This window comes from Chaetodon trifascialis, chromosome 4, assembly GCF_039877785.1.
Source record: "Chaetodon trifascialis isolate fChaTrf1 chromosome 4, fChaTrf1.hap1, whole genome shotgun sequence".
NCBI lineage: Eukaryota > Metazoa > Chordata > Actinopteri > Chaetodontiformes > Chaetodontidae > Chaetodon > Chaetodon trifascialis.
The window spans coordinates 14,741,572-14,755,209 of NC_092059.1; the positions used below are offsets into that span (position 1 = coordinate 14,741,572).

The following is a 13,638-nucleotide window of genomic DNA, read 5'->3' on the forward strand; positions in this document are numbered from 1 at the left end:
GTGCTGGATGCAGCTTTCTTTTTTAGCTGTGCACAGTTATCACAGTGGATAAGATGAGGTCCACTCTGTTGTTTTAATGGTCACCTTTCAGTGCCTATTCTTGGCTCACTCTTAATTTCTGTCTCTGTCTCTCTTCAGGACCCCTGAGCAGTGTCCCAGTGTGGTGTCTCTTTTGTCAGAAAGCTACAACCCTCATGTGCGTTGTGGGGCTGCCATGGCTCTGGGCATCTGCTGTGCTGGGACTGGCAACAAGGTGAGTGCGTCCCCCTTACTCCCCATCCTCTTTAACTTAAACTGGCAGCAGACTCTTTTTTTTTTTTTTTGCTTTAACACATCATTATGAGGCCATAAATATGCTCATTAGGTTAATTGGTGACTCTAAATTGCCCTTAGGTGTGAGTGTGAGCGTGAATGATTGTCTGTCTTGTGTGTTGCCCTGCGATCGACTGGTGACCGGTTCAGGGTGTACCCCGCCTCTCGCCCGTTGACAGCTAGGATAGGCTCCACCCCCACCGCAACCCCGAAAGGGATAGGCAGTATAGAAAATGGATGGATGGATATCATGAAGTAAATGTTGTTTGCACAGTCTAATGCTTATGGAATAATGACACCATCTGAGTTTAGATTGGTTCCCTAGAAGCCTCAATTTCATTATGCAATTTTTTTCTGCCACCACGTATGATCTCACAGGAAAATGAAGCCTCTCTGGCGATTCACTCAGGCTGGCACCATTTCTATCTACTTCCAAGTCTCTGTTGTAGACTAAATGAATTAATGAACTCGCACTTTTTGTCCTTGTGTTTTCTTCTACTCATCCTCCTATCCCAACACCAACCACAGCGAGAGTTTAGTATAATTATGTTATTACTCCAAATGAAATGATGGCAATTTCACTTTACCTCGTCAGTGAATATGCTTATTTCTTTTCTCTGGTTTCCAAAGTGGTGTTGATTTTTTTCTACACGGAAATTTGGAAACAAATGCAGTGTGTCCTGAGTTATTGGTAGTCTGGTCTGATGGTGTTGAGCTGCTGTTAATGAAAGTCATCAGTGTTTGAAAATAAAAGCCTACCAGCGTAGGATTTCTGAACAGGCCTTTTGTACAGCAATGACATTGATCAGCAGCAGCTTAACTGATATATCAAAAGGGGAGGAAGCTATAACAATAATCAAAATAAAGCTGTGGTTCTTTCTTCAGTTGAGGTGAATAAAGACCTGGCATTTATATTTGAGAATTTGCTATGTGTGCTCCCATTAAACATACCATAAACAAGGGGGAACCATATGGACCAAACCTTACATTAAATTACCACAGAAATAGGTTTGTACCTTTTTTTGCCAGTTTGCATAGTTCCAAGATTATTTAATGAGATGTCGCACTCCAGCTTGGCTTGCTTACTGGAATTAATATTCGTTGTGAAGTGTGTTCAAGAAGAGCTTAGATAGCATGTTTTTAAACCACAGAGGCAGAATTGGTCCTGTTGTCCTCATTTATCCTCTGTGCTGTCCTTTTCTTGGGGTCACACATGTGTCACTGGTGCAACGACTTTATGTGTTACACAAAGGTTTTTCCTAAAAGTCAATTGATGGCTCATTTGTGAGGCTCATCTTAGATGAGGGAGTACAGACTCATGTTCTGTAGCCCCTGCAGAAGAAGCTGAGAAAAGATTTTCATTTTTTTCCTCATCAGATGTAACAATGCCACTAGAACAAATGTTACGGCAGAATTAAGTTATGAAATGGGTGTAATACTGTTGCATAAAAGACAAGCTCTTTTTATCCCGAGATGAAAGATTGACAAGACTTCTTCTGAACCTCAACTGCCTCAAGGCAATTTTTGAATCACGACACAGTGTGCCTCAACCATCAATCTTATTTATATAGTGATTGAAATATAGAGTTAAGTAAATAGACATTTTACTTAATCTTTTACGTAATCTATTGACATTTTCTTTAATCTTTGCGCAGGGTCAGCACTGAGGAGCTCATAATTCGTGGAACGTTCTTGGGATATTTGCTGATAAAATTGTCCAATTTAGCACACAGTCACCAGGCTCTACCCTGTCAGTGTGTTTGCCTTCATTGAAGTCTGAAAAGGAGAGTGAAGAAGACAGAAATCAGGGGTTCTGCCAGATCCTGTGTAGTCAAACTATGTGGGCTGATAAGTCTCAGGTGGCACAGCCCGAGCAGAGTCATGGCTCATTGCATCCTGAACCTGGAAGCACCAAAATGAATGTTTTGGACCAGATCAGCTCGAGGCACGATACAGAGCTGATAAGCTCCAAAGCTCCACTGCTGAGTTTTTCCAGAATAAAACCTCAAGGACAGTAGGTCCTTAGTGAGAGTAATGATGTTGTGGCAAGAGAAGTGGGTCACCTATATAGAGGGAGCTCATTCCTTCGCCATCAGTTATACACCTTCAGCTTTGGATATTTTTACTGGACCAGTGTTCCTGATTTCTTTTATACCTTAAAGAAAAAACTGCGCAGAAAAGCTGTTTTGACCTTTTTGTCATAGTTCATTTTGTGTCACAGTTCAGTGTTTAGAGCCAGTTTGTACTGGAAAAGAAATATGTGTACAAACATAATGTTAAGCTCCAAATAGACTCACAAGAACCATTTCAGCTTTTCAGAACACTGTCTTATAATACCGTTTTATAAATATGTATGAAAATGGAAATGATGTCGTGCTAAAGTGTGTTCTGCACGGTTCAATTTATTTGCACAAGCTCCTAGCCAGTTTTTAGCGGTGCTGAATTAAATCTAATTTAAAGTTTGACTCACGCTGTGGCACAAGCCTGAAGGAAACAGTCCACCACTGTACATGGATTAAGAGGATCCTCAGCAACCACATTATGTGTCGACCTGCTCTGCTGATTGGGCCTGACACTAAATACCCTCAATTAAATTGCCCGACAACCTATCAGGAACAGGATGTGGTCGACCGGTGTTGGCTTTACGCTCTTGACTTATCATCCTGGTGCACTGCTGTCTCAGCCAGCTGAGCGGAGAGCACTGATGAAACATGGTTTATTTTACCTCCACTGTCATCATCCCAGTTTGTTTCTCTTTGCTCGGCGGAGCTGACGCCTCCCTCCAATTCTGGTGGTGTGAGTTACAGCCATTACTGCTCAGCTGAGAACAGAGGAAAGTGCAGGAAAAAAGGAAAGAGGTGGTCCTCCCTCATTTTTTCACTCTCATGGATGGAGACTGAAGGAGGCAGGGCTTGTTGTCACTGTTACTCAGTTGTCCCGGGCAACCAGATACGGATGACACTAATGTTGTTAATTTGTGTGGTCTGTTTGCCTCTCTTGATAATCCCCTTTCCTCTATTTAAGCCAGCAAAAGTGCCTCTGTTGCACTGATCTTCTCCGTTGGGAGTGGCAAAATATTAAATGTGTGTGGAGAGTAAAGCTATTCTAAACAAATAATCTTGCAAATGTGTGCTAAAAATGTAGTGCAGCCAGTCCATCAGTTACTTTTATTTAACACTTTAGCCTGGCCGCCTGCTTCACACCAAAATCCTTTTTATGTCCTCCTCAGTGTGTTTGTGAGGGACAGAAACAAATAGTCATGAAATCTCCTTTTCACCTTTTGTAATGTGGGGATTACACAGGACATTCATCACTCTGAATTTAAATTGTGGTAACCACTCTGCCAGGTTGAGCACACAAATGATGATTTTTAGCCTGACAACTAGTTCAGTAGCTTACTGCGAAGGACTTTGCCCAGAGAGACTCTAGGCTTCAGACAAAACTAGAGAAGACAGCTCTAGGTGCCATTTCCTACACTGTCTTTTTTGGGCAATACTCCAAACAACTGATGCTCCATTTACTGTTTTATATTTGCCTTATCTTTACCTTCAAGAGTTCCTTTTTTGAAACAGCATGGTTTCCCGTGCAGCACCTTCAAAGATCTAGAATAATTGCAGGCTTAACCTTTTTAGTAAATTAGAAAGTAAATTCGTGTACACCCGCTCAGAGACATTTTGACAAATGTAGAATTGCCTCATTTGTCTTGGAACCTGAAAACATGTGCCAAGTGCATAGCTCTCCTTCTAGCAATGTTTTTGGTCCTAATTTTCATCAAAGATGCAAACTAAACTCTGCAGAGAGCACTCTGACAGTCCTGAAAGATCAATATTTATTCTTTATCCACTTCAAGGAAGCTGGTCCTGGTCCTTGAAATACTTGCATGGAAAAGTAATTTGATTGAATTGTTTTTTTGTACATCAGAGAGCAACTTTTTCCATCCCGCAAGTTCATTTTAATATGATCTGCCATTTATTGCTACCTAATTTGGAGGTGTATAGAGCAGAAGATGATTATTTACAAGCTCTGTAAGGGTTGCACAGTTTGTAAATAACTGTTTACTGAAAGTGCACTTAATTGTAAGCAGTGTGGCCAAGTTTTCTGTTCTGCCTTTCCCTCTGCAGGAGGCTATCAATCTGCTGGAGCCCATGACCAACGATCCTGTAAATTATGTGAGGCAGGGCGCCCTCATTGCCTCTGCCCTTATTATGATCCAGCAGACCGAGGTCACCTGTCCCAAGGTAAGTGCCAAATGTTTTGGGCCATCTTTTAAGACTTGTTTGATCGCTTCTCACCTATCATTAATGAAATTGTTTTATAGCCAGCCATAACAGCCTCGATCAAAGTTTTTGTCGATATTTCTTTTATAGGTCGAGCAGACCTTTGGAATGTGAAAAAAATGAAAGGAGCACAAAGAAACACGGCTCTGTTTTTCATCTGGGTGGTCTGTTGGTTATCTGTGAAATAACAACACGCCTCAGTGACTCTTAAAATTGTTCTTAATCCCACTGAGACCAGAGGTTTTTGCCGAGTAAAGGTCGAGGGGAAAGAAAAGGGAAGCACTTGACCAAAAGCAGAAAGCATCAGAACTGTTATGACACAGGGAAAGAAATCTGTGTCATGGAAGACTGGAGCGTCCCCAGTCCAGGCAGCGCCTCACAGCAGATATTAAGATTTACCAGATACATTTTCAAAGACTCCTCATATGCACAGCAACGGTCCTTAAAGCTCAAGCTGGTATGCAGGATTGTGCAAGAGGCAATGTCAGGAGGTGTTACATCCTTGACTGATTATTTCAAAGTCTTTCTAATTTCTAGCTCTGCTTCACAGTTGTAGATAGAGGTCTCAGGCCTCTCAGGTTGTAGGGAGGTAATTTGGACCAAATTGGCAGATAACTACCCAGCACAGTGTTTACTCAAAGTTTCACTCTGCCAAGACATATGCTATGAGTGCTGGGGCTCCCACAGGCACTACACCATCACCGTGGATGTGGCAGTGCTGATGTGGCTTTGTTATGAATATTGTGCTGACAGAGTGCAAGTATGAAAAATTGCATTGCAGCCTGCGACAGCCACATTTGAATGCATACCTCCCCCATAATTTGGAAAGCAAGGAGGCACAGACTTGACGAAATAAAATGCAACCCTGCAGCCTCTGCAGTGTTTCAAAGTCTGAGAGGATTCTTAGTCTTTAATTGCATTTCAAAAAAACCTATTGCAGAGAGAAAATAAATTCCAGTTCCTCTTATTCTCAAATGTAAAGACAGGAACCCATCATTGATCTAAAGTATCATAATGGAAATAAGAGGCTGACCTTTGGTGTCACATAAGCAATTATGTGTTCTGCACTAACATATTTTCTCCCCCTCACTATTTTAGGTGAACCAGTTCAGGCAGCTTTATGCGAAGGTGATCAACGACAAACACGATGATGTCATGGCCAAGTTCGGTGCCATCCTGGCCCAGGGAATCCTCGATGCAGGTTAGTGTCCAAACAAAAATGCACAAGACAAAACATTGCCTTATTATAGTGGCTGTTAGTTGGCAATATAGTCTTAACTGGAAAGGCACCAGCTTGATGTAGTCACTAGGCAATGGGTTTATCCGTCACGAAGTTAGAGATCAAGCCAGAATGTGGTCCCGCCTACCTGTGTCCCTTCACCTCCCAAGGATGCGAAAAGACCCACATTCTTAATTATGCTGTAAAACAAGTGAACTGCTCAAACTGTAATGTGGGTTTGTGGTTTTGTGTGTGTGTGTGTGCCTTAATTACGCTCAAGCAAACACAGAGTAACCCTCGTAGGCTGACCACCCGTGCACTGTGTCTCTGGAACAGATCATGCTAAGGTGCATTAGCGCTTGGCGTTCCCGCCTCAGCGCTGCCCTGCTCTCAGCCATATGGCCTCTTGGTCTCCCCCTGGTGATTGCTGTTTGTCCGATAGTCTCTGTGTTTGTGTGTCTGCGCGGGTGTTTGTGGACACAAGTATGTAGCAGGTGTTGGTGTGTGTGAGGTCCAGGAGTGCTGCACATCATCACTTGGAGAGCTACACACTCGCACACGGAGGGACACACCCATATTCATATGTATACACAAACCCTCAATGCAGGCAGGAGCAGAACCCCCCTTTCTTGCACTAACATAAAAGCCTGTGTGCTAAGCCAGAAAGAAACCAGCTCTGTTTACACACTGCTGTCTAAATACACGATCAGGTGTTGCAACTTAGACAAAGTGAAGCCTATCTCGAGTATTTGCATCGTTACCTCAAAGGATACGTGCTACATGTGTTGTTGAGATGCTGTGACTCATACCTGTCTTTCATCCATCATGAACTTGCCTTTTGACTCACTGCCCCCTCCTGCAGCACTATTTGATGGTTGTTTTGTTCTGAGCAGATTAGCCATCTTGATGACGGACAGGACCTCAATCATATATCAAATCAGGCACATTAACCGTAATAAACTTAGTAAACATGCCAAGATGACCCTGCATGAGACCATCCAGACAAACCCTGACCACCGGTGTCATTTTTCATACAGCAGACACTCACCCCACTCTCCCACTTCGCGCTTCACGCCAAACTCCAGCTCTCAGAACTTAACCCATGTTTTCACTACAGTTCAGTGTGTAGCTCGCCATTTACACACATTCGAGCAGGAAAAACAGCACTCCAGTTTAAATGTCAGACATGTTTAAGCTCACGCAGTGTGAATGTTTTAGTATCCCGGTTCTCCTAGAGGGTCAGGTGTTTTTTGAGGTGCAAAGGTAATTGTGTTTAATTTGATGGGCGGAAGCTATTAGAGCTCAGTTTCATGATCACTGGTGTTCATTACGCAGGAAATGTCAGTCAGGAAATCTCTCTCTCTCTCTCTCTCTCTCTCTCTCTCTCTCTCTCTCTCTCTCTCACTCTTTACCTCACTAATTGATACAGTCCTTTAATTAGCTTTAACTAGTGGTTTCCTTCTCATGCATGTAAGGAAAAATGCATCGCCTGGATTCTGTTGTTTCATCTTTTCAAAGCGACGCAGCAGCCAGGTTGCTTGTTGATATTGTCATGTAATACCTTTGAGGGATCGCTCCTCTCCCTGTGCCTCCCTCACCAACTCCTTGGAATGAAAATTGGCCCACCAAACTAAGAGTTGGCAAAAACAGCAGCGCTAGTCAAGTGCTCTCAACCTCTTCTCAAGTTTTTAAGAGACTCTTAAGAAGCCAGTTGTGGTGCAGTGATGAGGCCTTGTGACTCATTCTGGCCAACTTTCAATCTGTGGGACTGGAATGGTGTCAACACTGTTTGAGATGTCAAGATAAGGCGCCGTTACTAAATCACGTCCATGACCTCAGAAAAAAGCGAGCGCAAAGAAAAACAAAAGCGGATGATTTCTGCTGGTATTGTGTGAGGAATTTTAGTTGCGAGGGCTACTCCTTAGTAACCTACCTTTTGTAAAGAGAAGTTTTTCTCTTCATCCCAATAGAAATGACAGATGGATCCTGGTTGCCTCCTATCGTCTCTTCCTCCCCTCCCTACTGTTTTCCCTGAAAGGCCAAGAAAGGTCTGTCACTCTTTGGTACTGCTCCCAGGAGCACCGTTGACCGCTCTTCATCACCTTCTTTGTCGCTGTCTCCACACACAAACTAAAGATTTTATTTGGTAGAGTGCACATTTTCACCATGAGTGGCCACTGTGTCAACCCTCAACCTCAGTGGTACCTGTGGAGTACAGAAATCCTCATACCATGGAACATAAAGTCCAGATAGAAATAGATTAAACCCCTTCAAAAACTACTTCAAAGCAGCTGAGAAAGGCTTTTTTTAGATGAATTATTAATCTCCTGTGTAGCTGACATCTAATGATAATGAATGAAGTTTTTAGATTTCAATACAGGATGCAGCAGACAATGCATTCCTGGGTTTCACTTGCTCACCATTTTGTCCCTGTGATATAAATCCTTGTCTGGGATCAACAGATCAGACAAGTTGAAGCCAAAAAGACAACCCTCTCAGGGTGGTGACCATCCTGGTCTGTACCCTCATTAACCTCCCACTCCTTCATCTCACAGTTCTCGTGCCAAGTTGAAATGTGTTTGTTTCACAGTCAGTGATCAGTATGACTTTAAAAAGTTTCCTTTTTATTGTTCAAAGAATAGCTGGCGTCTGAGTTTGCACTTTTGTTGTTTGTGGTTGCTCAGGACTGTCTATAAACCACAAAGATTATGGTGCATGTCGAGTGCAGCAACAAGCTTGTCACGCCAAAGAGTTAAGAGCAGTGCAGTATATTAAAATTGTATTTGAGCTTCTGTAAACTGACTGCCAACAAATTGTGTAATTGATTTTGAGATTGGTTTGGTCTAGCTTACCAATATGCTAAATCCAGACTGGAACTGTTAGTAAGGCTTCAGCACTGTGGAAAAAGCACCAGGGTCATTGGGTGTATGGTGAGTTTGTTCCACTGTACTCGACTCGTAAACGTTGCAAGGATCTCTTTCATTGGTCTCTCTGGAAAGCTGAAACATGATATAAGGATATTTTGTCTATAATTTAAGCTAACAGATAACTGCCTCTGTAGCTACTTGTAAACAAAACACCTTGTCTCATAAAGTTAAATGCAATTGATTAGTTTGTTTTTCTTGAAACAACTGCTCCGTGCTTTAGGCTCTGAACATGCCTTCATGTGTAGACAGTGTTAGGACCTGGTGGTGACAATTGCATATCACGTCAAAACTTTTCGGGAGTAAGAGCTGTATGCCTCCACTTGTAGTATCGAAAGTAATGTAAGGTAGCTATTTGCTTTATGTTCACTTTGAATGTACCATGACCAATCTTCCTGTTGTCATATTAAGAGTGATTTTTCATGATATTTGATTTTAACTGATGTGTCATAATACTGAAACCCTCTCCACGTCCTCTGCCCTCCGTTGTCCAGGTGGACGTAATGTGACCATCTCTCTGCAGTCCAGGACGGGTCACACTCACATGCCATCGATGGTTGGCCTGCTGGTCTTCACCCAGTTCTGGTTCTGGTTCCCCCTCTCCCACTTCCTATCATTGGCCTTCACACCAACTGCTATAATCGGCCTCAACAAGGACCTCAAGGTACTGAAGTGGCTAGATTTGCTGTGATTGGTGTGTCAGAAGGAATGTGTGTGTTTGCATATTCAACCATTTGACATGTAAGAGGAAAGCAGACCATTACATGATGCATTACTTTTTATTAACACCAAAGTGGATTGTCCGGCATATAGAGCACCTATATGCCGGACAATCCACATGGCAGTGATTATAATATAATGCAGATTTGGATTTTTTAAACTTTGCTGTGTTGATGTTAAAATACAAGTGACTGAGGGAAAAAGTCTGACTGCTCAATTTGTATTTGGCACCACATTTGGTATAAAAAATGTTTAACTTCTTCCTTTGCTAACAACCGATTCTGGCCTGCTGCCACTCGCACACCGATGCCAAGAGATCAGTGTGACATATCAGGGTCTTAAATAGACATTAGATCGGCATTATCTTCACATTCCTACCCGAGTCAGCAACACCTGACGCCAGGGACACCCGCATCCCAAGCAGTACAAGGCACCTGAGAATATACTTAGTGCAAAGCCCCCAAGTAATACACCAGGGATAGAGAGCCAAAGGAAGGGGGGGGGGGTGGACAGCAGGGCTTAACAGTCTTTGTGCTGCGCCCTGCCATCAGCACCTGTTTAACTACAGAGCACAAGTCTTCACAGATTTCATCTCTCATCATTGGACAGCAAACATGCTCATCATCGCCCAGTTGTTCTTTTTTAGTAATAAACTTATACGTTATCTTTGAATATACCACAAAAGAAGTCCCTTCACTGCGTCGCTGCTTCTCTCTCTGCCCCGGTCACTTCTTGTGTTGCTCTGTTGAACCATAGAGTTGCTTTAGTCATTTAGATTCAGAACATTTTGAAATCTCACACTAAACAGAAGGCACTTATTGCTGCTCTGGTTGGACATCTTTTCTGTTCTTCTAGGTACAGTTGACCGAGCACTTTTTCCATTTCTACATAAGGTTAAGCCTGCAGCGAGTAGGTGAAGGAGGGTGGTGTAATAAGTGCTCCTTCGTTTGTTTAACCAGTTAAATGTACCTTTAACTTTAAAACCTAACTGACCTGGCTAAACAGTGTCTCCAGGAAGTGTCCTTTACAGTAGCAGCATATTAAAGGTTCCCTGTGGAGCTTTTGTCCTCCAGTAGCTTTGGAGCTGTTTTTCTGTGAGTGCCTCCCCGTTTTGTTTGTCTGGTGCACGAGAGTGTACGTGCATGTGTTCATGCAGTGGACACAATGCACAGCCCTGTAATTTTTTTCAAACTATTCCAGCGATCTACAGATGCTGGTCTTGCCGCAAAAAGTGCACAGGCAAAGATGGGGAAGAAGAAGTGTACGAGTAAATTAACAAAGCAGGGTTTAAAGTACTTTTAAAACCTTTGTTAATGTTTTATAAGGAAAGAAATACACCAAGCACATTTTAGGGCACAGGGATACAAACACTGCTTTAGTGAGAAATAATGAATGGTAACTGAAACTTGAAACTGGTTAGTTGAAATCAGCAAATGGATGTCAAAGTATGACATTTGAGAAGACAGGAAGCTGCCAGATTTTAGAGAAGGTGTTGATGTGACATTTTCTCTCACAAAGCACAGACCAGCTGTCTGACAGTGTTTACCTTGTGCTTATCCTCAATTCCCATTTCACCATTTCACCTAAGTTCACTGTTCAGTCTGAATCTGGCCTCCTGGAATGGAGAGTTGAAGCCCTGCCCCAGTAGTGGAAGCAGTTTACAAGACAGTCTCACCTCATGCTCCATTTAGTCACCATTAAACAGCCCTAGAGGTCAATTCTCATGATTGTTCCCTAAACAGCACTGATCATCAGGTCTGTCATGGTTAAGGATACCCTTCAAAAATGAGGTCAGCGAGAAAACCTGAAACACGTGAATAACAGATAGCAGATTGATTTTAATTCACATAAGACCAAGAGGCTGTATGTGGGCACAGCGAATGTGTGCTGTGAGCTAAATGCTAACGTTAGCATGGCAACATAAAAAAATCAGTGACCAACAAAGTGATATCAGCTGATTTTGTTTGACTTGATGTTGGAGGTCCACTGCCTCTAAAGTGGATCTGACTGATCATGGCTGTCTTCTTCTTCTGTCTTTGTCTTCAGATGCCTAAGGTGCAGTACCGTTCCAACTGCAAGCCCTCCACCTTCGCCTACCCGCCAGCTCTGGAGGTTCCCAAAGAGAAAGAGAAAGAGAAGGTGAGAACCGAGGAACTGAGGCGCCACAACAGATCGGCTTGTTTTGCTTTCTTTATTCTGAAATTATTAGTTGAGGGAAGCTGACCTCGCCTCATATTGATTTGTGAATAATACTGAACCCTCCGTGTCAGTCTTATCATTCTCTTGCCCATCATATTTATTATTTCAGCATCTCTGGCCTATTTTTCTCAGTCGCTTCCTTTCACAATCCTAGATGCTCTTGAAGAATGTAATGAGAAGACCGAGCAGCATTTATCTTGTGGTTGACTAGTTTTGTAGATTTTAGGCCGTGTTTGTAGAAGGTCTGAGTGTCTACGGTTTTGTCTTACATTGTGGAAACATCTCTGCTCTGTGTCTCTGCATGGCAGGTATCCACTGCCGTTCTCTCCATCACAGCCAAAGCCAAGAAGAAGGAGAAGGAAAAGAAAGAAAAGGAGGAGGAGAAGATGGAAGTGGTGAGTAGAAATGCACAGGCCTCGTAAATTACTAATAAATGTTTTATTACCTCGTTTGTTCTCACTGCTTCCATTTATATTCTGGACTCACGAGAACATAAATACACTGACGATTTTATTTAGTGTATTTATTGAGAACTTGAGAATTTATTGAGAATTTGTGATCCTTGCTATTTGAAAGTTAAGTATTCAAGAATTTATTACTTAGTTGGACTCTCAGACTGCTTTGAAAGTAGAGAGATGCCATAAAATATCCAGGTGTATACTCTTCAGTGCATTATACCTTATCTACCTAACAGAACATTTGTAGACTGCAGCTGCAGCTTGTGTGTGGCAGATCCATGGACCCAGTTATACAGGGTACACACACCACCTACCTTTATTTCTTTTCTCAAAGTCTGTCTTAACATGTTCATTCACCCTCACCCAGTGTCCACAGACAGACCGTCGGTCCAGAGCCAGTATAGCTTTCACTGGGATTTTCTCTGGGCATTAACGCTGCCATGCTACATCTCAGCTCTGGTGCTGAGAGACGAGCTTGGAAATGTCCAGCCCGCTCACATCTCAGGCTTTTGATTTTATTTGGCTTCACTTACGAAGGAGGCAGTTGAAGGGGGTTGTCATTTTCTGGACAGGTTTATAGAGGTGGCTCTGGTTTTGACCACTTCGTTTGCATTTAGCTCGTCTGTTTTGCCTTAAAAGCTTCTCTGTGGTCTTCATCTTTTTATTTCTACACTGAATACATCAACGCAGATGGAAATAGAAATGGCAGTGAAGTAAACGGCATATTGATTATTACAATGTACGTTATGTACAGTTTGATAAAACCATAGAGCTGTTATGTAAAGTCACATTTCAAATAAAGATCACACACATTCCCTGTTTCCTGCAACTGAACTGTGAAGATTTGCTGCGTTACTTCATGTACTTTAAAATTAATTGAGTATCTTTGGGGTTTGAGCTGTTGAATAAAACAAAGAAGAAGAAATTTTTATGGGTAATTTTTTTGTATGATCTGACATATTATAGAGAAAACAAATGACATATAAATCGATAATGAAAATCATTGTTTGTTGCAGCCTTAAAATGCTGTTTTCATTTGATTTTAGGGCATACTTAACATTTAATGCGCACATGGCTGAGCGTAAGAATATTCAAATAAAACTAGTGACTGACAAACAGACTGCTGCTGATGATGATGATGCTGCTGCTGAAGATGATAAAAGGCTCCTATATCCCACCTCCTATTATCCTATTAGTCAGAGGAGAAAAGGCCGGCTCAGATCATCTGCAGGAGATGACGTACTTCAGTCTTGAAATACAAACCCTTTTTTTTTTTTTCCCATTGCCAGTTTCCTTGGCACCTTCTGTCCTTCATTGTCTTTTATGGGTTTCCAGGGTCCACCTGATAGCCCAACAATTCACTGGCCATCAAGGCCACCTGAGCAGGAAAGGACTGAATCACAACAGAAAGAAGGAAAAGCTGGATTTACTTCTCATAACTCCTCCAGGCTGTCAGATAATGTTATGCTAGAAAAATAGATTCTGATTGTGGTGGGTTTAAACTTATCAGAACTGTGGATGATCAGTAG

The 13,638-nt window shown here is 42.3% G+C and overlaps 1 protein-coding gene across 1 annotated transcript in view; it reads left to right on the top strand.

Moving 5' to 3' along the window:
• psmd1 (proteasome 26S subunit, non-ATPase 1) overlaps positions 1-13,638 on the top strand; it is a 37,916-nt gene that overhangs the window by 20,993 nt on the left and 3,285 nt on the right. The window contains exons 17-22 of the mRNA XM_070960047.1: positions 139-253; positions 4,434-4,550; positions 5,688-5,790; positions 9,227-9,396; positions 11,499-11,591; positions 11,960-12,046. Of these exons, the coding sequence (XP_070816148.1) occupies positions 139-253; positions 4,434-4,550; positions 5,688-5,790; positions 9,227-9,396; positions 11,499-11,591; positions 11,960-12,046 (685 nt within the window). The remainder of the gene's footprint in view (positions 1-138; positions 254-4,433; positions 4,551-5,687; positions 5,791-9,226; positions 9,397-11,498; positions 11,592-11,959; positions 12,047-13,638) is intronic.